The sequence below is a fragment of the Sander vitreus genome, chromosome 11, assembly GCF_031162955.1.
Source record: "Sander vitreus isolate 19-12246 chromosome 11, sanVit1, whole genome shotgun sequence".
In the NCBI taxonomy this organism is placed as follows: Eukaryota; Metazoa; Chordata; class Actinopteri; order Perciformes; family Percidae; genus Sander; species Sander vitreus.
Window position 1 is genome coordinate 9,911,464 of NC_135865.1, and position 20,761 is coordinate 9,932,224.

The 20,761-nt window shown below is 38.1% G+C and overlaps 1 protein-coding gene across 1 annotated transcript in view; it reads right to left on the minus strand.

Moving 5' to 3' along the window:
• The window catches only part of thsd7ba (thrombospondin, type I, domain containing 7Ba), a 171,992-nt gene that overhangs the window by 48,497 nt on the left and 102,734 nt on the right, over positions 1 to 20,761 (minus strand). The window contains exons 10-14 of the mRNA XM_078262875.1: positions 14,797 to 14,991; positions 13,206 to 13,437; positions 8,658 to 8,773; positions 7,235 to 7,367; positions 6,737 to 6,840 (exon numbers count right to left, since the gene is read on the minus strand). Of these exons, the coding sequence (XP_078119001.1) occupies positions 6,737 to 6,840; positions 7,235 to 7,367; positions 8,658 to 8,773; positions 13,206 to 13,437; positions 14,797 to 14,991 (780 nt within the window). The remainder of the gene's footprint in view (positions 1 to 6,736; positions 6,841 to 7,234; positions 7,368 to 8,657; positions 8,774 to 13,205; positions 13,438 to 14,796; positions 14,992 to 20,761) is intronic.

Genomic DNA, 20,761 nt, shown 5'->3' on the forward strand with positions numbered 1-20,761 from the left:
TCGTTGCATTGGTGTGAACTGGCAGCTTTCAGACCGTTGCAGACCGGCGTGTTGCAAGTAACTGGGGGATTCATCTCGTCTCGTCGCTACTCTTTGGTCTGAACTCGCTATGCACCCTCCCCCCCACACATACACACACCGATGCACACGCTATGGTGAAAGGAAGATTGATTACACGTAGTGATACAGAGTGAAATTGTAAGTTGTTTTTAATTACCTGCTTACCTTTAGCTATGTTTTCTTGAGGTAAAGGAAAGGGGATATTTTGGTTTGCTATGGAAAACTATAGTCTAGCTAGAGTGAACGAGCGAAATACAAGAAATGGTTAACTTAGCAAGCTAATCACAACTCTTTATTCATTGCCAATAATCTATCTCTATAGTAGGCATATTCTAAAACAATATCAATCCCCATAGAATGTTGTTGTTACTGAAAACTAAATGTCATAGGGTCCCTGTTAATGCTATTGTACCGTTGTATCCTTCAATTCATTGAGCAGATGAGATGGATATTGGAAGATATTTCAGCAGAGAGAAAGAGAAGCAGGAGATTGGCAGGGCAGTTGATTCTGCTGTTTAAGCCGCTACAGAGCTTTGTGATGCATGCTACAGACCTCCGTAACAGCTCGTCGTATCAGCAGCAGTTAGTAGATGTGTTTAGCCGCTACAGAGCTCTTCGACACCGGCTACGGTGCTCCACATGGTGCTCCATCAGGTCAGCGGTAGTTGGTGGTTCAGTTACCCGAGAATAGGTGACTGTGAGCCGGGTAAAGAGCACCATGAGCTCGGTGGAGATTACGGTTAAGTTTAAGCAAGAAAAAGTGAGCGTTATACGGCGACGGAAGTTAAGATTAGGCATCGCAACGACTAATTAATTTTAGCAAAAAAGTTTGTGGTTTGTATTAAAACACTCCCAAGGAACACGCATTTCCTGGGTGAAAGTCTTTTGTTTTCCCCGGGAAGCGAACTCTGCTCCCTGGCTTTAAAGTCCTGTGTGTTAACACCCACCCATACCCATCACCCATCACCCCGACCACCTCCCTAGGTTGCCTGCCCAATGTGGTGCACCCAGCAAAAAAAACGTGGAAAATATACGAATTACAGTGCTTATCTTTCCGCTGGTATGGTTTGATGCCTTTACATCCACCACCCCAGGTAGACGCAAACCCCATTTTTAAAAGCAAATGTGGGAAATGCTGTTCAGAAGATGCAGCATGAATACAAACAAAGGCGCAAAGATGCGCACTGATCGGTAAGGTGTGCTGAAAATGTTACAACTATAGAGGAAGAGTTCGGAGTTATCCTGAGATGTATAACTCTATGAATGTACAAAGGCAGGAGCAGAAAAGAGAGGGTCTCGAGGAAATCTCGGGGGAAACTGAGTTTCCAGTAACTTCTGAAAACAGCTGTGACACAGAGTCACAGCAAATGTCTTAGCAGTCAGACAGCAAACACTTCCATTTGTTACAAGAAAACAGATTCCAGGCTAATTCCACAACAGTGCTACAATAGGACTACGTTGTTATCATGTTTTACCATGCAACACTAGGATAGGATAAGGATCATAAGGATCAAAGAATTACATTTTGATATATTAATGTGTAGTAATTATTCACAATTAAATAATTTGTAGATGTTTAATTCATATAATAAGTAATATATTAATTTACAAATCTGTTGATTCCTCCATTTATCCATTATGGATAGATCACGGCTGACATTGGGCGAGAGCCGGCGTAAATTATTATGTAATACACGCTTAACGTTATTGTCCGTAAGATTTTCATGTAGTTAATTGTCTAGAAAGTACCTATCTATCAAAAAGTGAGTTAAAATAATGGTGATTGAGCATACGACCCAGTGATTAAAGCGCTTGTATTTGCTGCTTTGTCAAGTAATACAATCTGAGTGTCTGTGGCGACTTTCCCGCCCCAAATTTGTGACACTATTTAAGTCAGTCAGCAGTGGTTCGTTTCCCCCGTCTGCCCCATGGTCTGTCCAGGTGAAGCTTGTCACTGCCTATTATGTTGCGTTGCATTGTACCCAGAAATTGAGAACTTCCGATGGGAAAGATGCAAAGAAACGATACGTTATTAAATACGCATATTTTCATGACACGAGAGCTTAAAAAAAGAAAATATCCTTTGCGCTGCAAAGCGGTTTTCTGTTATCTGTCATTTCACTGTGTGGTGGGGAATTGGCAAATCGGCGCCCCCTGCAGCTGCAGGCGCCCTGTTTGCTGAGAGAGGAGCATCTCGCTTCAGCCCGCGGGAAGGCAGATGTCAAGCCCCGCCTTGCCGCGGGCTGCAGCGAGACGTGCACAGAAGCCGTGTAAGAAAGGAAAAGAGGAGGGGGTCGCGGAGGACAGTTCACCTCTGGGTCTCGCAAATGGAACGGTCAGGACAAGGGGGGGGCAACGGGGGACCACGAGCCTCCTTGAGCTCATCACTTTTATGCATGATAAGGATCTATTGGAGATCTACCCCAACTTTTGGACTGCTCTGAGGTTTGCATTTACTCAGCCAGTCACTGTGGTTCAAGCAGAGAGGAGCTTTTCAAAACTAAAGTTGATCAAGTCATACCTGAGGTCAACCATGTCCCAGGAACGGCTTACTTTCATACGATAACATCATTGAAAGAAATGCCAGAAAGGTCAGGTTTTAGTTTGTGTTTTCTGTTCTTAGTGCTATAGTGTAATAATTAGATTATCTTTAGTATGTTTTCACATTTGTGTGATTGGTGCTATTTAGAAAAGCTCTATTTATTCTATATTTTATTTGTATATTATTCTTAATATTTTATATTATTGTTGCTCTCTGCTCTTGTTACATTTTTTCTGATTGTATATATATCTGATTTGTTTATATATATATATATATTTTATTATAACAACATAAATGAAAGAGAAAATTTGATTTCTCAATTGCACAAATCCTTCATTAGAACATTTGAAAAACACACTTAAGAAAATCCAGTTATTTAACTATTGGAATTACAACAGGAAACACACTTTTATCTCTACCTCCAACATTGCCAAAAGACAATAAATACAATTTTGCACAAAATATGACAGTTATCTTATCCAAGTTATCTGAACTTAAATAAAAATACACTATATATGTATATACAAAATTCTACTCAAACATGTTTGTGCAGAATTTTGTGTTTTGAAGGGTGTCTCACCCTGGGTATAATTCAATGTAGAACCGCCACTGGGGTGCCTACATTTCATTACTGCCGACTCACAAAGCGGTGCGTGCTGGCTGCTGTTCCTCTAGCTTTCTTTAGCTTGAATGCTAATGCTACGTGGCTAACATCAGATCTGTGCTGCCTGCACGATCCGTCCTGCGCATGCGCAAGATATTCGCACATGCGCAGATGATAATGATCATGTTTTACCAAGGATACGGCACTGCACGATCTGTTCCATGCTTGCCTCCACGGGAAGCTAACGTTAGTTTAGTTAACAGCTAATTCAGCTAACCGCTAGCTGACAGCTTGATTCAATCTAAAATAACGTTAACTCAAACTAAACACTGGGAAAAGCAGGCTACAGCTAAATTAAGACTTTACAGTAATAACAATAAAGACAAGTATTAATTGATTGTATTTTAAATGAGCACAAGTAAAGTAGAACTGACGTAACAGCTGTTATATCATTAGCTTCCCAGTGGAGGCTAGCGTGGAACAGATTGTGCAGTTTCGTATCCTTGGTAAAACATGATTATCATCTGCGCATGCACGAGACGAATCGTGCAGGCAGCACAGATCGTGTACCGACAAACGTCACGCAGTCGACACCTGCCTTCACTTACATCTTAGCGCCAAAGCTGCCGCTAGAAACAACCTAACTCAAATCTTATGGACAACTTTAATTAATTAATTAATTAATTATAATTGATGTATTAATATTTTATTATAAAATAATGGTTTGTTAATGAAAATACAGCAAAAGTGTGTCATATATGGCTTTAAAAATATTAAAAATAACATGTTTAAGTTTATAAACTTAGATATTAGTCACCACAAGATGCTACTGAAGAAAACTGCAGAGGAGAAGGTGACCTATATATTGCACTGGAACAGAATAAATGTGTGACATGATAATGCTGCACAACCGACTTGATCATATTCAGAGATATTTTAAGTATATACCATCTCGCACACCCTTCCCACAGGATGTGAATACTGTACATTAACTGCAGAGAATATGGAGTGCTTGAAAAACAACAGTGTTGAATATTATGAGCGATACTGAAATTTATGTGAAGGAAATCTGAATTTCAAACAGCAAAACAAAAAAGCAAGAGGTGTTCCAAAAGGGAAAACAGAAAATGAAAAAAAAAGCATAATATGTAACTGGACTTAAATGTTTGTTGAAAACATCATTACATGGAAATTGCACACGTAATTGAATTGAATATGAACACAATAAAAGGAAATAAAGCCACACACTTTATATCATCATCAGTATTAATATTATCTAAACCAGATTGTATTATACTTTCTGAATGTGGGTGGATTATGGTATATAAAGAACTCTCTCAGGGCAATGAGATCTTTAAAAGGTCCCAGAATAACATAATTACTGCTATAACTTGCTGTTATTCAATCTTTGATATGCCCTCATCCAATGGCCCCATGCCCCTAATATGGCCATATTATATAACTATTGCGTCTAATTATGCCCCAATGTGACATTTATATGGCCTTTTCCAATGAATTGGTTCAGCCACCCACTGACTAAATCCTGGATAAATTATTTGTTGCTTCATATTTATATTTAAATTAACTATTTCTACAGGCTGCAAATTCCAAACTCATACTTAAGTTTCAAATGTCACAGGTATTTAACTTCTTACAACATTTTCTAATCTAAATAGGAAGCTCTAAAGGTCAATGAGGGTTGCTCTTAACCTGGGAACAGTATAGACTCTTTTTCCATCCTCACCAAAAAGTCATAGAAATTCACTTGAGAAATGTTATAAATATACTACAACATGAACAACGGTGAGGGCAAAATGCTGGAAAGTTCTCAAGACGGCACAGTATGCCACTGAAAACTTGAATCACATCAGAAAATTAGATAGAACAGCCAGTTTGGGATTTATTGGGACATTTGCTCTTCTCTAAACGAGTCTAGAATTAATCCAATTAACACTCTGGCTCTTTAACGATTTGGGCCAGTGGCAGTTGTTTTCATGTCTCCACTCAGAGAAAAACAGTTCTTCATGAAGGACAGTAAACAGGAATCTGCACAGTGCAAATCACACACAACACATTCACACACTTACAGAGCACAATCAATGGGGTGGTAATCACAGGGATACAGTACTTATGATATGCTGAAAACAGTAATGATTATATCAAGATACAGGCAATTCTGTAGAAAAACATCAACAACACATCACAATAAGTTGCATAACTAAAGAAAATAAAAAGTATTTTCATTAAGTAGGACTCATGTCTTGCACAGCAGTGTGGAGTGGCATCAGTTTCACTCACAGTTTTACAGACAAGAAGAAACTGTTCCCGAGTTCAAACGTCTCTCAATTAATTATTAAATGTGTTTTACAGGAAATTCAAAATAGCAAATTACTTCAAAAATAGCTAATTATATTTAAATAATAGCAATATTAGCCAGTATATCAATAACATTTTCGGATACATTATTTAGTAAAAGTGCTGATTTATCACGAACAAGTATCAAAATCACAAACTGCGATAGCTGTACCAGTATATCAATATCATATCATATATGTATACATATTGCAAATCTATTGTATGTATTTTTGTTGTATACAAAGCACTGACTGATGCCACGCCACAGCATTTATAGCCTAAGCAAGTTTTGTGACTGTGACTGTGGACTGTTGTCCCAGCAATCCACATTCACCTAGAAAATGTACAAAAATATCTGAAGAATAAATGCACAAAAAATAAGTGTCAATTCACAAATGCACCTCCAGTGCGCCATACTGTATGTGCTGACATTTTGCTAGGAAAACACATGTCGCTAAAAGCTTTTACAGTGGGTGATTTTATAAAAATGTGTCTCAATATTTGTCTCCTTTTGGGGGAACCAAGGTTCATTTAAGTCACTTAAGTCACACAAGTCTCAAGTGGCAACGTTTATTTCTGTTAATTAGGAATCCTTTCTGTTCATGGCTTTGTTCTTTAATCGTGTTACATTATTAATGGATTGTGTTCTCTGAGAGTTTATTTTCATTGTTGATTTGTGGACTATACATTGCAGAACTATCTCAAAATCAGACTTCATGACACCAGAATCTCAAGCCATGAAGTACTTAATCATCAATTCATCAAAAGCCTATATTGGAAGGGCACTGTTGTATGAGCCAAACAATTTTGTAAACTTAATTGTGTGAGCCCATCCACATATGTCTGCATGTATTGTGTGTGTGTTGTATGTAACAAGGCTCATTGTTTCTTCAACCTGCTGCTAAGATGTGCTTGTGGCCATCTGACTTACTGCATTCATTAATAAGAAACCAATGCTGTGATGAGATCATCAAGACAACAGACGGAAAGGTTCATCTCGTTACACTCTCTGGACAAATTGCCTCCGTCTTTTATGTTTCCATCACTTACTTGTTAAAGGAGCAGTTCTGAAAGGGCTATTAGATCTCATTAAATAAGGATAGTTAATTGATGGAGGAGCAAAGCTTAAAATGGTGATATCACAGCATGGGTCAGGAAAGAAAGAACACACTTGCCTCTCGTTTCTAAACCATTTCCACAGGCCTCTCCTGGTCCAGATAATCCACGTCGAACAGAATCTGGAACCAAGCTACAGCTGTGCCACTTGTGTGTCCTCCAACTACATGGAAACACAAAGACAGACTTTAGGATGGCAGTGTGTTATTGGAACAGTCCAATTTTGTTCTGTGTTTGGTAGGTAATTGGTGATCTGGACCACATGCAGCCAACATGCAACCTCTATATAGGCAGGGGAAACTACAATTTGTCATCACTGCTGCAATCAAAGGAAAACAATGTAATTCAACTTGTGCAATTTGTGTAAGCAACATTTCTAACTCAATTGGTATTTGATTGCACTGCTGGAAACACGAAGTGATGTGAAGCACATGCAGACCTCTCAAGTATTTCACTAATAATGCACTAACATTCTTCTCACCCTGTGCTAATATACTGCAGACACCCTTATCCTTGGATAGAAAAGGAAAATGGTTGGTTATAAATTGTGTTTTTACCTATACACCGGACACACAGGAAGTGATTCACAGTCTCTCTCTTCATACAGTGTGTCAGGGCACTCTTGACCTCCATTAGCAGACCTCTGAATGATGGTTCTGTATCGAGACTGCGTGGCGGCAGTCACATTTTCTGTTGAACATGAAATACAATCTTCACAAAAAGGCTGCGTTCAGTGGCAGATTATTTGCACAGTTGTGTTCAAGTGAATGTTTTACAGGAGGAAGACAAAGTAAAATAATTCCCAGACAAAAGGCTGACACATAATGTCTGGGACACCAAAGAAATGGCGACACAATATCGCCAGTGTAATCTAATATCTCGAAGTTGATCTGCTCCTGATTAGCTTGCCCTTGTGGCTGTGATGTCCTCCATTTCACTGCAGTCTGTTTTCGGACACACCACACTGTAATGGCTTCATTTGGCTCACGCTCCAAGGCTCATTACACAACACTAATTACTAAACATTGAAAATAGTGCAATTAAGAAAGTGATTACATCATCAGCGGACCCAATGGACTACAGCATATTTACAGAGACGAGATGCTTGCCCGATTCTTTTAAAAACAATTACACACTTTTTGGATTTCCAAGATACTTACAGTACACATATTGAAACCCATTAAAATTCCATTTTCCTCTCGATGTGTCAGCTTAATGTAATGAACAGTTAACACTGTCATTTACTTTTAAGTGTAATCATTGAATATACTAGAGATATCAAGGGAGAGCATAATTGTATGGCAACATTTCACATTTTTAAACCTCTTTGGTGGCATTGTAATAACATTAACATGTGTGCCTCATACCTTATGAGGCGCTCCTCCTATGTCTTGATACTGTAACTATATGCAACAATTCAAATGCAACTAACTATTGTTTTCATTTTGAATTAAGCTACCAATTATTTTCTCAATCCATCGTTTCATCTTTAACATATTAGAAAAGAAAAGAGTTTTCCCAAAATGCAAGTTGACACATTGAAATGGCTTTCTTTTGTCTGACCAACAGTCCAAAACCCAAAGATTTATTTTCAGGTCACTACAAGAGAAAAACAGTAAATTTGTCATTTATGCTTGAAAAATGTGTTTTCACACATTTAATCAGTTATCAAAATTGACTAATTAATTTACTAACAAATCATTTCAGCTCTAATATTAAGTTCCATACAGATATGTAGTTAAAGGGGAAATCACACCTAAACTAAAGTTACAATGAATCAAAAACATATATTTTACAATTAGGGTTTTGAATCACTCTCTATGACTATACATTACTAATTCACCTTTACAAAATTGTTGCCATTTTACAACAACTCCTGCCATTAGTTAGCAATAGTCAGAGGAAGTTTTCTAAAAGGTTGTGGAGATTTTAGACAGGCATTACTAAATAGAGTTAATTGAAATTAACGAGAAGAGCTACCTGGCATACAGGTTGATGGACAGGCTGTCCATTCACTGAAGGGTGTCACAATGCAGTCTTTCTCGCAGGGAAGCAAACAGGGTCGAACCGATTCTGGACGAGCAGAATCTGAACACCTAAACATACAGACAAACAGTGGTCTTAAATTCTCTTTATCCCCAAGGCGATGAATGATAAACGTTCTTAGTCTTGCTGTTAACAGGACAGTGCAGTGAAACAACTGCCCTGTCCTTGACATCTACATCTCCCCACAGAAAACATGATTGATTACATGTCCCCCCCTTGCCTGCTTGCTCAGGAAGAAGGTGGACAAATAGAAGAAAATAAAATTAGTTTTATCACACATTCAGTTGTTTCCCAGGGTACAAATATTATATGAAAAGTAAAAATGTGCCTGCTATTCAAGCGCACAATGTGTCTGTAGTTTATTGTTAAAGCTGCACAAATAAAAATGTGTTATATTAACATGGATCAAAAATGAGTAATGTGAAAGGGGTGGCCTGTATTCACAAATACGCGCTACGGAGAAAATTATTTTGGATTTCCATCCCACAACTCAATTTTGATCAACCTCATCAGCCACAAAAGTAATCTCTTTTCAGCTAAACATCTCTGACAAACCCACTGTATACTACGAGCCAATCACCAAACAGCAGACAGACAACGTGACATGTTGATGGTGAAAAAAGGGGAGCATGTACAAAGATGAAGAGACAGATATTTTCATGAGTTGGTGGAGACCAAAACAGAGCAAAATTAAAGTTGCTCCATGTAGTCAAATGAATTATATCAGGACAAACACCATAAGATGTTTCATCCCGTTTTTAAGGCGGTACCAAAACAAACACTTATCTTGCTGATATTTCTCAATTGTCTATATGTATCCCAATCAGCATGTTCCTTGTCAGATGAAAATGGTCCCATGCTTTATCTCTTTTCCTGAAAGGAGATTTGAGTTCAGAGTTAATCCGAGGTAAATGTCTGCACTTAACTTTTGTTTGCAGGGGACATGTTAATCGACCACCTTAGTGAATTTGGAGTAGGAAAAATCCCAAGCGTTTTTAACGGCAGGTATTAATTGGACTCTATACCAATTAATATGTCTGCTAGATTCACACATAAATACTTCATTATTATGAAGTATTATGAACATATATCAACTTCATAGGGTGATATGTAAATGTATTTTTTAGCTCGTTCCACTGCCCTCAGGTTGCCAACAAAATTACAAATGAATGGAAAATTTAAGAATTACTTATATGCATTACTAATCAATAACAATAGTCAATACATAAATAAATACTCACAGTACTTGTATTTGTGGAATGATATGTAATGCATTGAATAGATTACAACTACAAAATGTGTTACCAGGACTGTGTGGCTAAAAGTAGGGGAAACCAGGTGCATTTATCTCCCCATATACATGAGCAGCCACAGAAGTCTCTTGTTGCTACCAAGGAGACAGAGTGTTCTAGGAGAAAAATCAATCAAAGTCCACAGCATGGCTGCTAATTAAATCTGAGAAAAGTGAGGATATGCAAACTGTTTACCAATGAATCATTCTTGCCATGCCAAGGACACCATTACCAGGTTTTAGAGAGCATTTTAAAGACTTTTACCAATTTATTTGTCTTAAGATAGAAAATAATCACTTATTTTCTCTGTACTAATGCTGCTGTATATCTTGTGTACCATGCAATGTTGCATGCAATCTTGAAGTGGTGCAGGATTAATGCAAATATGTAAAATCAAATAAGTCATGAGCTTTGATGTCTTCATCAACAAGCAGCCATACCCCCATCCCCAACACACAGACACACACAGAGAGACATCACCATTTAATTTCAGAGTTAGTGACTTCCTTTGCCCGACAACAGTATCCAGGTCTCACTAGAGACCCAGCATGGTATCACATCCTACTGGCTGCAGAAAGCCAGCACGCACAGGAATGAGATCAAAGTATATGCCAAAGCATAAGGAGGCAAGATACATAAAACCCAATCCTTCCAGCTTTATCCCTCCTCTTCTCTCTTCCTTTTTGCAGTGATGCATGCCAGGGGGCATGGCAACGCGATGGAGCAGCTGGGGGAATATCGTGTAGTACGCCCAGAATGAGGGAATCAGACTTACAGTCAAGGCCATGGTGTAAAAATGCTTGGAAATATTACATGTCTCTAACACATTATTTATTATTATCATTGCAATCAAATACATAATTCGTCATTTTCATATAATACCAACTTAGTTAAATACTAAATACTTCATACTCAATTTTATTATGTAATATGGAATATTTATTTGGGTGTGTTGTTACACCCCAGCACAAACTGGTTTGCTTTGTCTCTAGTATAACAATATAGTTTATTGTTAATAACAACAAGTATCCTAAATTAAAATGAATTAAAAATACATTATGAATTAATAATTAATTCAAAACTAAATATATCTTCTTTATTTTTTGCTTTTTACTGTAAATTTAACAGGGGTTGTAATCATTTTCATTAACAGTTATCATTGCAGTGCAGTATGCAATATCATTTATTTATCCATGTATAATAGAAAAGGTTATAGGTTACTCATATCAACCCTGCTTTAGTTGTGACAAAGGGGAGCAGAAATTAAACTCAAAATCAATCTGATGTGAGGGCTGAGGGCTCTGTACTTATACCAAGACAGACCCACTAACCTTTTATTGAGCCATTGGGCATTAAGGAGATTATTGCTAAGCATGAAATGCTTAGATGTTTGCTGACTGGAGTGACGGTTCTCAAGTAGCACAACATCAAATAAATTAGGGGAGCATCTACTCCTTCAGATTGGAACGATTTAGAAAATATTAGGGACATTCCTGTACTCTAAACACATTTCTAAGGTGGAAGCAATGGAAATGGAGTCTGAACTCTCCTATCTAGCAATATGCTGTCCCTTTTTTAGTCTGGGAAACATGCTACCACACAGTGTATGAGGCTTGAGATGTTATATGGACTGTGTCCATACAGAACAGTATACTTTTGGCATACACACACACATATATATTAATATTTTTTTTCACTCATGTCGAATATTTGGTCATGAAGAAAATAAGTGAATATGTCTATTCTTGAGTCCTTATGCCAGTATAAGAATGGCACTTTGGAACAGATTTTTTTTCTTCTGTCCATATCTGACACTGCTACTTTGCTTAGTTTTATATATACAGTACAACCCTGATTATGTCTTACACATTACATATCATGAAAAGACAGCAGAAATGACTTACTGACTAGCTACCTGAATAGCAACATGCAGGGCTATGTGTTAGCTGATGTTCCATTAAATGAACACTGCAGTTATATCTGAATAGCAAAGAAGTGATTGACTTCACCGCATACTGTACAGGCGAGATCTGTTGGTGGAGCAGAAATGACAGCTTTCATAAAGCGTCTGTGGTGGGAGATAGGACGTTCATAAGAAGAAAGCCTCGCCATAATCCACTTTATGGCCCTGTCAATAATATATCCAGCTAAAGAACGGCAAACTTTGTGAATTATTTATTAATCTGTCTTCCTAGTGTGGGCTTTAACATCATTACAGTGACAGCACAAAAGCCCTTAGCAGTGTTTGATATTGTATTGCTGAAAGAGGAGTAGATAATGGTGGAGCAAAACCAAAATGAATCTCAGGTTTAGGAAAAAACAAATCCTAAACCCAGGCAGAATGCACAAAAGAAGAGCTCAATGTACAAAGCTCTGGGGATATCATTTCACAGTGCATCAAGTTCTCTGGGTCATTTGTCAGTAAGTAAAAGCATACACAGTTTATCTTCAAGTAAAACACTTTTAGAATCTTTATTCTTGGGTGATTTTTCTGCAAGAGAAACATGATCACCTCTCAACTCCTTACCCAGATTTTACAAAGCTCTTTTACTCTTCACTTATAATTTACCATGTTCTAGTATCTAAAACTAAGCAAAGTAGCAGTGTCAGATAGGGACAGAAGAAAAAAAATCTGTTCCAAAGTATTGGCATAATGACTCAAGAATAGACATTTAAGTGAGACATATTCTTGTTATTAACTATAATCAGAATAGGTAAAACACAGATTGTCGGAAGGCTGAAACAACATATTCACTTATTTTCTTCATGACCAAATATTTTACATGAGTGAAAACAAACCTGATAGACCAGTGGAAAACATCTGCTCAATGTATACGAGGTCTGGTTCTCAAGTGAAAAGACAACACATAGCAGGCAAGGAGGTGTTACAGTTATTCAACCAACGTGTGAGCACATTTGGCTCAACACCATCCAAAGGTAAACAGGAGAAAGGAAGGAGGCAACTTATTGATTCACCTCCCAACAGACTCTGCAAAACATACCTGCAACTACATGCCTGGCACATTAAACTGTAAAGAAACAGAAAATTATTGAAAGTCTTAACATGTACGTACATATGCGCAAAATCCCAACACTGAGTTACAATATTATAGAATTGAAGTAGATATTGCATTGCCACTTTGGTATATACGCAGTCGATGCTGATGAGGTCTCTGGTCAGAGAGCGTACCTTTTACTTATGACAGGTCCAACATTCATCTTCGTGCAGCTGACTTTGCGGATCTGAACACCCATGGCACAGGTAGGGGTCCCATTCCAGGAGCTGGTTCCATTGAGATCCATGAAGGCATCCTCAATACAGGGACCCCAGGCTGAGGCCTCCCAGTAGAATACCATACAAGGGTGGTCATTGCAGACTCTCCACTCCTCCAGGGCTGTAGCTGCCGGACACTCCTTCCCTTCTGGCCACCAACACACAGGAAAGAACCGCAGAGTCAAAGGAATGAAGACTGCTGTGTGACTCAATAGTGCTAGTCCAACAAAGCATCATTATTATGCACAGTGCATGTGATTATACTATAATACATTTTACCTAAAGTAACAAGCTGTAGTTAGCTGCTGGAAGTCAAATGTTAATATTATCATTGACCACTGGCTGCTTGACGACAAAACAAATGTTGGCCCTGGTTAGCTGAGCAGACACTTTACAAGTTACAGCTTGTAGAAGTTGTAATTCCCAATGAAAAGTCACAGTAAGGTCACTTGTGACAGAATTTACGCGCAAATGCAAACACTGCCCACAGCCACACCACAACAATCTTTCCAGTCCCTGCTCCCTGTATCCTGGCTGTCATACATCGAGTCATTATTTGGACACATCCAGTACAATTCTATATTCAACCTTGATGACACACTGAAAGCAAGAAATCTGTAGAATGTCCATGTATTCACCAAGATGGAGTGTATACTGTAGCTGTGCAGGAGGCTACCACATGCAAAATTAATATTTTTTAAGTGACTTTCTACTGTATTTGCAAACAGGTGACACCGCCAGTTCAATGTGATCATGCTGAGGCAAACACTCACATAGAGTGCATATAAGTAGCAAATATGTGAAAAATATAAACAAGTATTTATAGAGTGCTATCTTTTTAAATTTCATGCAAAAACTGATTGTGTTTGGCTCCCCCCACACCCCACACACACACACACACACACACACACTTTTGCCAGCAAGCAGATAGCCAGCAATAAACAACACAGTATGAAACCTGTGTGAGATTCTTTCATCAGCTGTTGCAGATATGTGTTTGGTTACAGGGATTAATGGGTAGTAGCTGGCTGCCAAGACTCCGCTGTCTGACTTGAAAACACACTTGTAGTACACAGATAAAATACTTGCAAGAGAAAGAGCCCTTGATGATGGATGGTCAACTGAAACTTCAAATGTTTTTGAGAAGAAAAATGTCTAAATAAGACTCTTTTGCCTTTGACTTTGGCTTAATCAACTTTTATTTTTTTGTGTTTGCTGAATTGAATTTTGAGTTGGTCTATGGGTTTCTCAGTTTTGATTCCCAGTGACAATATTAATATAATATATCATGCATTTTATTTACTGTAATAGTTTTTCTGTAATACATTCAGCACTGCACTCCCACGAAAATCTGACAATCTAAGGAAAATAAAATGTCCCAGTTGTGACATTTTGTTGATGTCTGGAAAGTTCTGCACTAAAACCCCCAACAATAAACACAGCAAATAAATCAGATTCATAAACACCACAAAAATATTCAAAGAAGTCAGAGGGGACGCTGCAATACCTTTCCCCGGGATGGCCAACACAGTGCGTGTGCGGCTCTGTTGACCCTCTGCAGTCTTGGTGGTACAGCTGTGTGAGCAGGGTGACCAGGGGGACCAGGAGCCAACCACACAGTCTGAAGGACATGCCACCTCGCAGGCCACTTCTGTGGGGGGAGGGTCGTCTACACAGAGGGCAATCGGCACAGGGGAGGACCCTGAGAAAGGCAGGTTAAGATAAGAATATTGAAATGGAGACATTAGCATCAAGGGTTCAATATAAATCATGATGACACTGATTACACTTTTACACGTTTACACTTCATGTATCTTGACCTGACCAGACAACAATCAGATAGGGCTTCAAATCCTAATCCAGGTCAGGGATGCATGGAATCACAAGTTTATGTGAGAAGCACAGAGTACACAATTACAACAGGCATTACTATGCATCTGGGTTGATCTGATTCAAACTTGTAGGGCACACATACTGTACATGTGAATGCACATAAGACAGACTGATTAAGCAGGTGTTTTAGAAAAATTCCATCAAACACCAATAGAATTTCATTTCATCTAAGGAAAATTATAAGGCTATTCAATTGGTATTCAGAGATAGTTTTAAAAGCTATTCTTCAGCCTTCATATTGCAGTCATGTTATGAAATATTTATCACAGCTCCCAGTTAACTCTTCTTTTAGGAGTGAAAGAACTACAGGAAAGACAGATCCTTTTCTCTTTACTGCACTTCCATGATAATGACTCTCTTAGTGTGTGATTAAACACTGAAATTACAGAAAAATATTCTAGCAATGAATGTTATTGTTATTACTGTTTGTTGTTACCGTTTATTAAAACAAAAACATCCCTTGTATTTTTTTCTGGGCCCTGCCCAGAGTTAGCAGAGTATCACAGATTTCTCAAAGGTCTCTTTGTCCAAGAGAGAGAGAGATGAATTGGAGAAACAGGGATGCCATCCTGATGTCAAAACAATGCCAGCAGCAGCCAAAGCATTGTTTTTGGATATACGCTCACACACAGCAGTATCATTAACTTGGTTGAACTCTGCCACTAAATCATGGAAAATGGTTGAACAATAACAACCCCAGGGCAGATTTGTCATCAATTTGTCTTTTTTTTTTTCTTCTCTGAGGGAATACCCTTAATGCATAGCAGGGCAGTGGAGAGAGCAAACGTAGGTATCACCTCATCAGATAGATGTGAAAGACTCGGGGGAGTTTGAAAACATTTCGGCCATTTAGTTAAAGGGTCGAGATCTCAAGCTAACAAAGTAACTGGTGTGTGTGCAGGAGGAGATGTTAGTCTGCTTGAAGAGATGCTTAAGACAAGGCAGCTTTATTTGTATAGCACATTTCAGCAGCAGGGCAATTCAAAGTGCTTTATATAAAACATTAGGGTTGTGCAGTTGAAGTTAACAAACAAAATAATTCTCAAGCACTCGGTGGAAGTGACACTTTCACTCTTAGCAAGGAAGTTCATGGATGGGTCGATGATGGAGTTACATTTAACCTTGTCATTGTTTCGGATTGTTGCAATAATAATAAACATTATTGCTTTCTTCAAACATAAAGAAAGCATATTTGTCCCATGTTGATAAGACCATTAAAAACTTGAAAAAAAATCCCTTTTAAAGTACATTTAGAACAGATAAAGATCAGTGATTAATTTGCAATTATTCACGAGCCTAACAACCCAAATTGCCTATCATCTTTGACTGCCTATTTGGCCTCAATAAAACAATGGATGAATGACAATGTTTTAAAACTCAACAAAGACAAAACAGAGATACAGCTGTTAGATCCTGAGAGAGAAGAAACCGTTTAATAGGCTTGGGGACGTGGCTCATCAGACCAAATCGGAAGTGAAAAGTCTTGGTGTCATTTTAGACTCTGATTTAAGCTTCAAAGCTCACATTAAAAAAGTGACCAGGACAACATTAGTTCACTTAAGAAATGTGGAGACCATTCTTGACAAACCAGGATGCGGAAAAACTGCTTTTATAACTAGCAGGTTGGACTACTGCAATGCACTCTTCACTGGCCTACCAAACAAACTGCTAGAAAGACTTCAGCTGGTTCAGAATGCTGCCGCAAGACTTTTAATACTCTCTTCATACATGTCAGACCTTTTAACTCCTCATAAGGCAACACGAGCCCTCAGATCCTCTGATACTGGTATTTTAACTGGTATATATATATATATATATATATATATATATATATATATATATATATATATATATATATATATATATATATATAACTGAATAAATAAATTAGGGCTGTTAATCGATTTAAATATTTAATTGTGATTAATCACATGATTGTCCATAGTGTCCTACTTTGGGAACAGTTAAAATACCAGTATCAGAGGATCTGAGGGCTCTTGTTGGCTTATAAGGAGTTAAAAGGTCTGACATGTATGAAGAGAGTATTAAAAGTCTTGCGGCAGCATTCTGATCTTTCTTTATAATTACACTTCTGCAACTACACCAACTCTACATAGATCTGGAGGCAGTAGCGCTTGAAAAGGAAGTATGCTGATACTTTACATAATTGTTTTGAACTGGCAGTGAGATTTTAAGCGGTGGGAAATATATTGTTCTGGCTCACCATGGCTCCCACCCAGGTAATTATTTCAGGTGTCCGTGCTTTACACAAAGTGATCATAAAATGAAACACGGATGCACCACAGATATTGTAAATCAACCTCTGACCCACATTCAGAGGGACGGACATGGAGTACTGAATCTTTACCATCTATCAGTTTCAGAGTATCTGTTGCCGAGAGAAGAGACATATTTTTCATTTGGAGTGTAAAAATGGACAATGAGATACGGCAAGACAATGTTTAAACACTGTGAAGATATATGTAATATTTCTGCATTAAAATGTCTAAATGTCTTTGGTCGCCTATCAATGGTGTCATAAAAAGTTTGACCCCTCTAGTTTCTCTAACTATTGACAACAACCCGGGAAACGCCCACAAACACCAGATGATACGTTAATTGTAAATCTTATTGAAATTGAAAGCATGTACTGCCCGCCCTGTAGTGAAACAGAGCCGATGGTTTCTCTTTAATCAGAGCTGTCACATAAGAATGTAACAAAGCCTGAAATTTGGATTTATTGTAAGAACTTTATCAACCACGAAAAGTAAGCAGGCAATAAACCGAACCAAGTGACATTCAGTACATCGGACAATATATGTCCAGTGCTATGCAAATGCGTGCTTTGCAACTCATGGCTACTGTATGTTATCTATATAATCCTTCAGGAAACATCAACACCTAATATTTGTATGACATTAGATACAATATTCATATTGCTATTTCCACCAAATATTCACTAAATGAGGTGCAAATTTAATTTTTAATTCAATAGTTTTTAAATTATACTGTGCTTACAGTACAAAACAATACCATGGCTGGTTAGTTGTTGTTGGGAACACATTGTAAGTCATTACCTGCTGCATACTGCTATAAGGCTTTATAGTTTCATCAAGAATGCCAGAAGAAGCACCGACCCAAGCCAAAACCTCACATACAGTAATGGTGCACAAACTGGTGCAAGGCTGTCAGAACACAAACATCCTCTATATTTAGTTAACCCTAGTAATCCATAATAAGGCAAAAATATATATGAGGCTAGTTTAACACGTTTACAATTACAACCTTCACTTTTACATTAAACAATAGATGAATATGCAAGTATGCAATGTCATGCCAAACATAGCAGGTTTCCTTGTGCTCTAGGCATATTTAAAGATTTGTTTAGACGTATTATTGCCAACAGTAGAAAATCAGTAATTATGAAACTGTTCTGCTTGAGGCCTAATGAATATGTTTGCAAACTAAACTAACAAAAGACTGACAAAGCTTTGCCTGGAAACAATGCCTAAAGAAAATTGGTATGATAACATGAATTCAAATACTCAACTTGGGTATGCGTGTATAAGTGTGAGTGTGTATATGTGGGGGGATGGTGGTGCAAATAGATAGCTGCCCTAGGGGTCCTTTTGCATTATTAATACAGGGATCTGTAGCTGGGGTTCTTACTCAGATATAATACCACTGCCTCCTGCATGCAATTTCAACATGATTTCGATTCTGCTCGCCCACCCACCAATTAATCTTCGTCATTGTTATTATTCAGGTACATGTAGAAAAAAAAAAGTCCTCGCCTTTGCTTAAAAGTTAATAATCACATCCACTCTGCGCGGGCAGCTTTTGAGACAAAGCAACAAGGCAAATTGGAAAAAAAAACACTTTGAACATCAAAGTGACCTCTGACAAATTGGGTCACTAATTAATGTTTTTGCTGTATCCACCTGTCAATCATGTAACTTTTGAATTTCATTATCAGTAACAGTCTCACAGCCAAGTTAAGGGCTGCTTTTCTGAGTTCATCATCGCCTGAATATTGTTGACCAGTCGAGGAGAGATCATTCAGGCTGATGGTAACCATGCTGCTGAGCTATTGTTGTTGGGTTCAGAAATGGCAGAGCCTCAGTTGGTTTGGGAAGGTCCGCCAACATCTATCTATAAGAGGTTAAATCGGTCATGTCTGCTGTCAGTCACAGGTGCAGCCAGTATGTTGGAGTCAGCGTGCCCTGTGGTTGGTAGTTAGATCGGGAAATGGGACCGACTACTCTGGTGTGAATGGACGGTGTGCAGAGAGTGGGAGCTGTCAAAACAACTTTACTAAGCCTGGGGCGAAAGGCAAGTGGGTAAGGCTAACACAGCACTTTTTTACTGTTCCATAGTTTAAAGCCCAATAAAGTAATAGTGGAATTCAATAAGCGCCCATTAGCCTCCCTGTGTAAGATGCCATATTATTTTAATTTCATTCCAGCTCAAAAGTGCATGTAAGGCAACTCCTTATCCACATAGCTAACACAAAGATGCAAATACCATAGTTTAAAGTTTAAAAGCTTTAGTCTCTGCATGAATGCCACATGATGAGACAGGAGGGGTCTTCCTAATTGGATACGACCTAACACTCTCTGCTGTCACCATAAGATCTGCCTCTTGTCAGTCATAACTCAGTCAAGTTAACGGGCAAATAAAAATGCATATACTCAGAATGTTTTATGGCAAATAAAAATATGTTTTAGACTAATACAATTCCTTCTTCACTTAAACATTGAAAGGTTTATTATTTCACAAAACATTTTGAATAATTAACCGATGTGAGGGAAAGATTGACAATGTAGAGTAAGGAGCAATATTATATTGTTCTAAAACAGTAAGCAAATTCAAAGAATCAGAATAAATACAATAGCAATTAAATAGAAGACGCAACAAAGAAAGATAAAAGAGATTCAACAGGACTGATAATAGGAAAATGCAATTACCCATGGTAATGAACATATCACACAGAGGGCCAAACAATCTGAAAATCAATTATGCAATGCTTTTGTGCTAAAGAAAATGCTAAAACTCACACTAATGCCAGAGTTGTCAGCTAATCCGCTCATATAAGTCTCACACATGTATTAACAGGTAAAAGTCCTACAGTCATCATTTTCGGAAACCCTGCTTCAGTCAGAATGACACATCCACTAATGCTGTTCTGTACTCTTTGAGGACTGTGTCTCTTATCCACACAACCTAAAGTGGAACGGAAGATAGCAGGAAATATGTGAGGAGAAGGATAAACATAAGACAGCTAAACGTGTGTCCAGAGTGTGTGACGCACCAGATTGATGCACTTTCGTAAGAAAAGTATCGTTTCATCTCACATTAGCTGTTTAAGTGTAATTACTAATGTTAACTAGCATTTTAGTTAGAAATAATTAGCCTGTGCCTATGTTATCTCCTTACATATACCTACGCTCTCGGTCTCTGCAATATTCGGAAAGATTGAGATTTCTCTTGGCACAGCTACCAGAAGATTTACAACTTTCAGACACGTTGCTCACGTCACATTTACATCGTCTGTCTCAGTTTGAGGCTGCACAGTAACG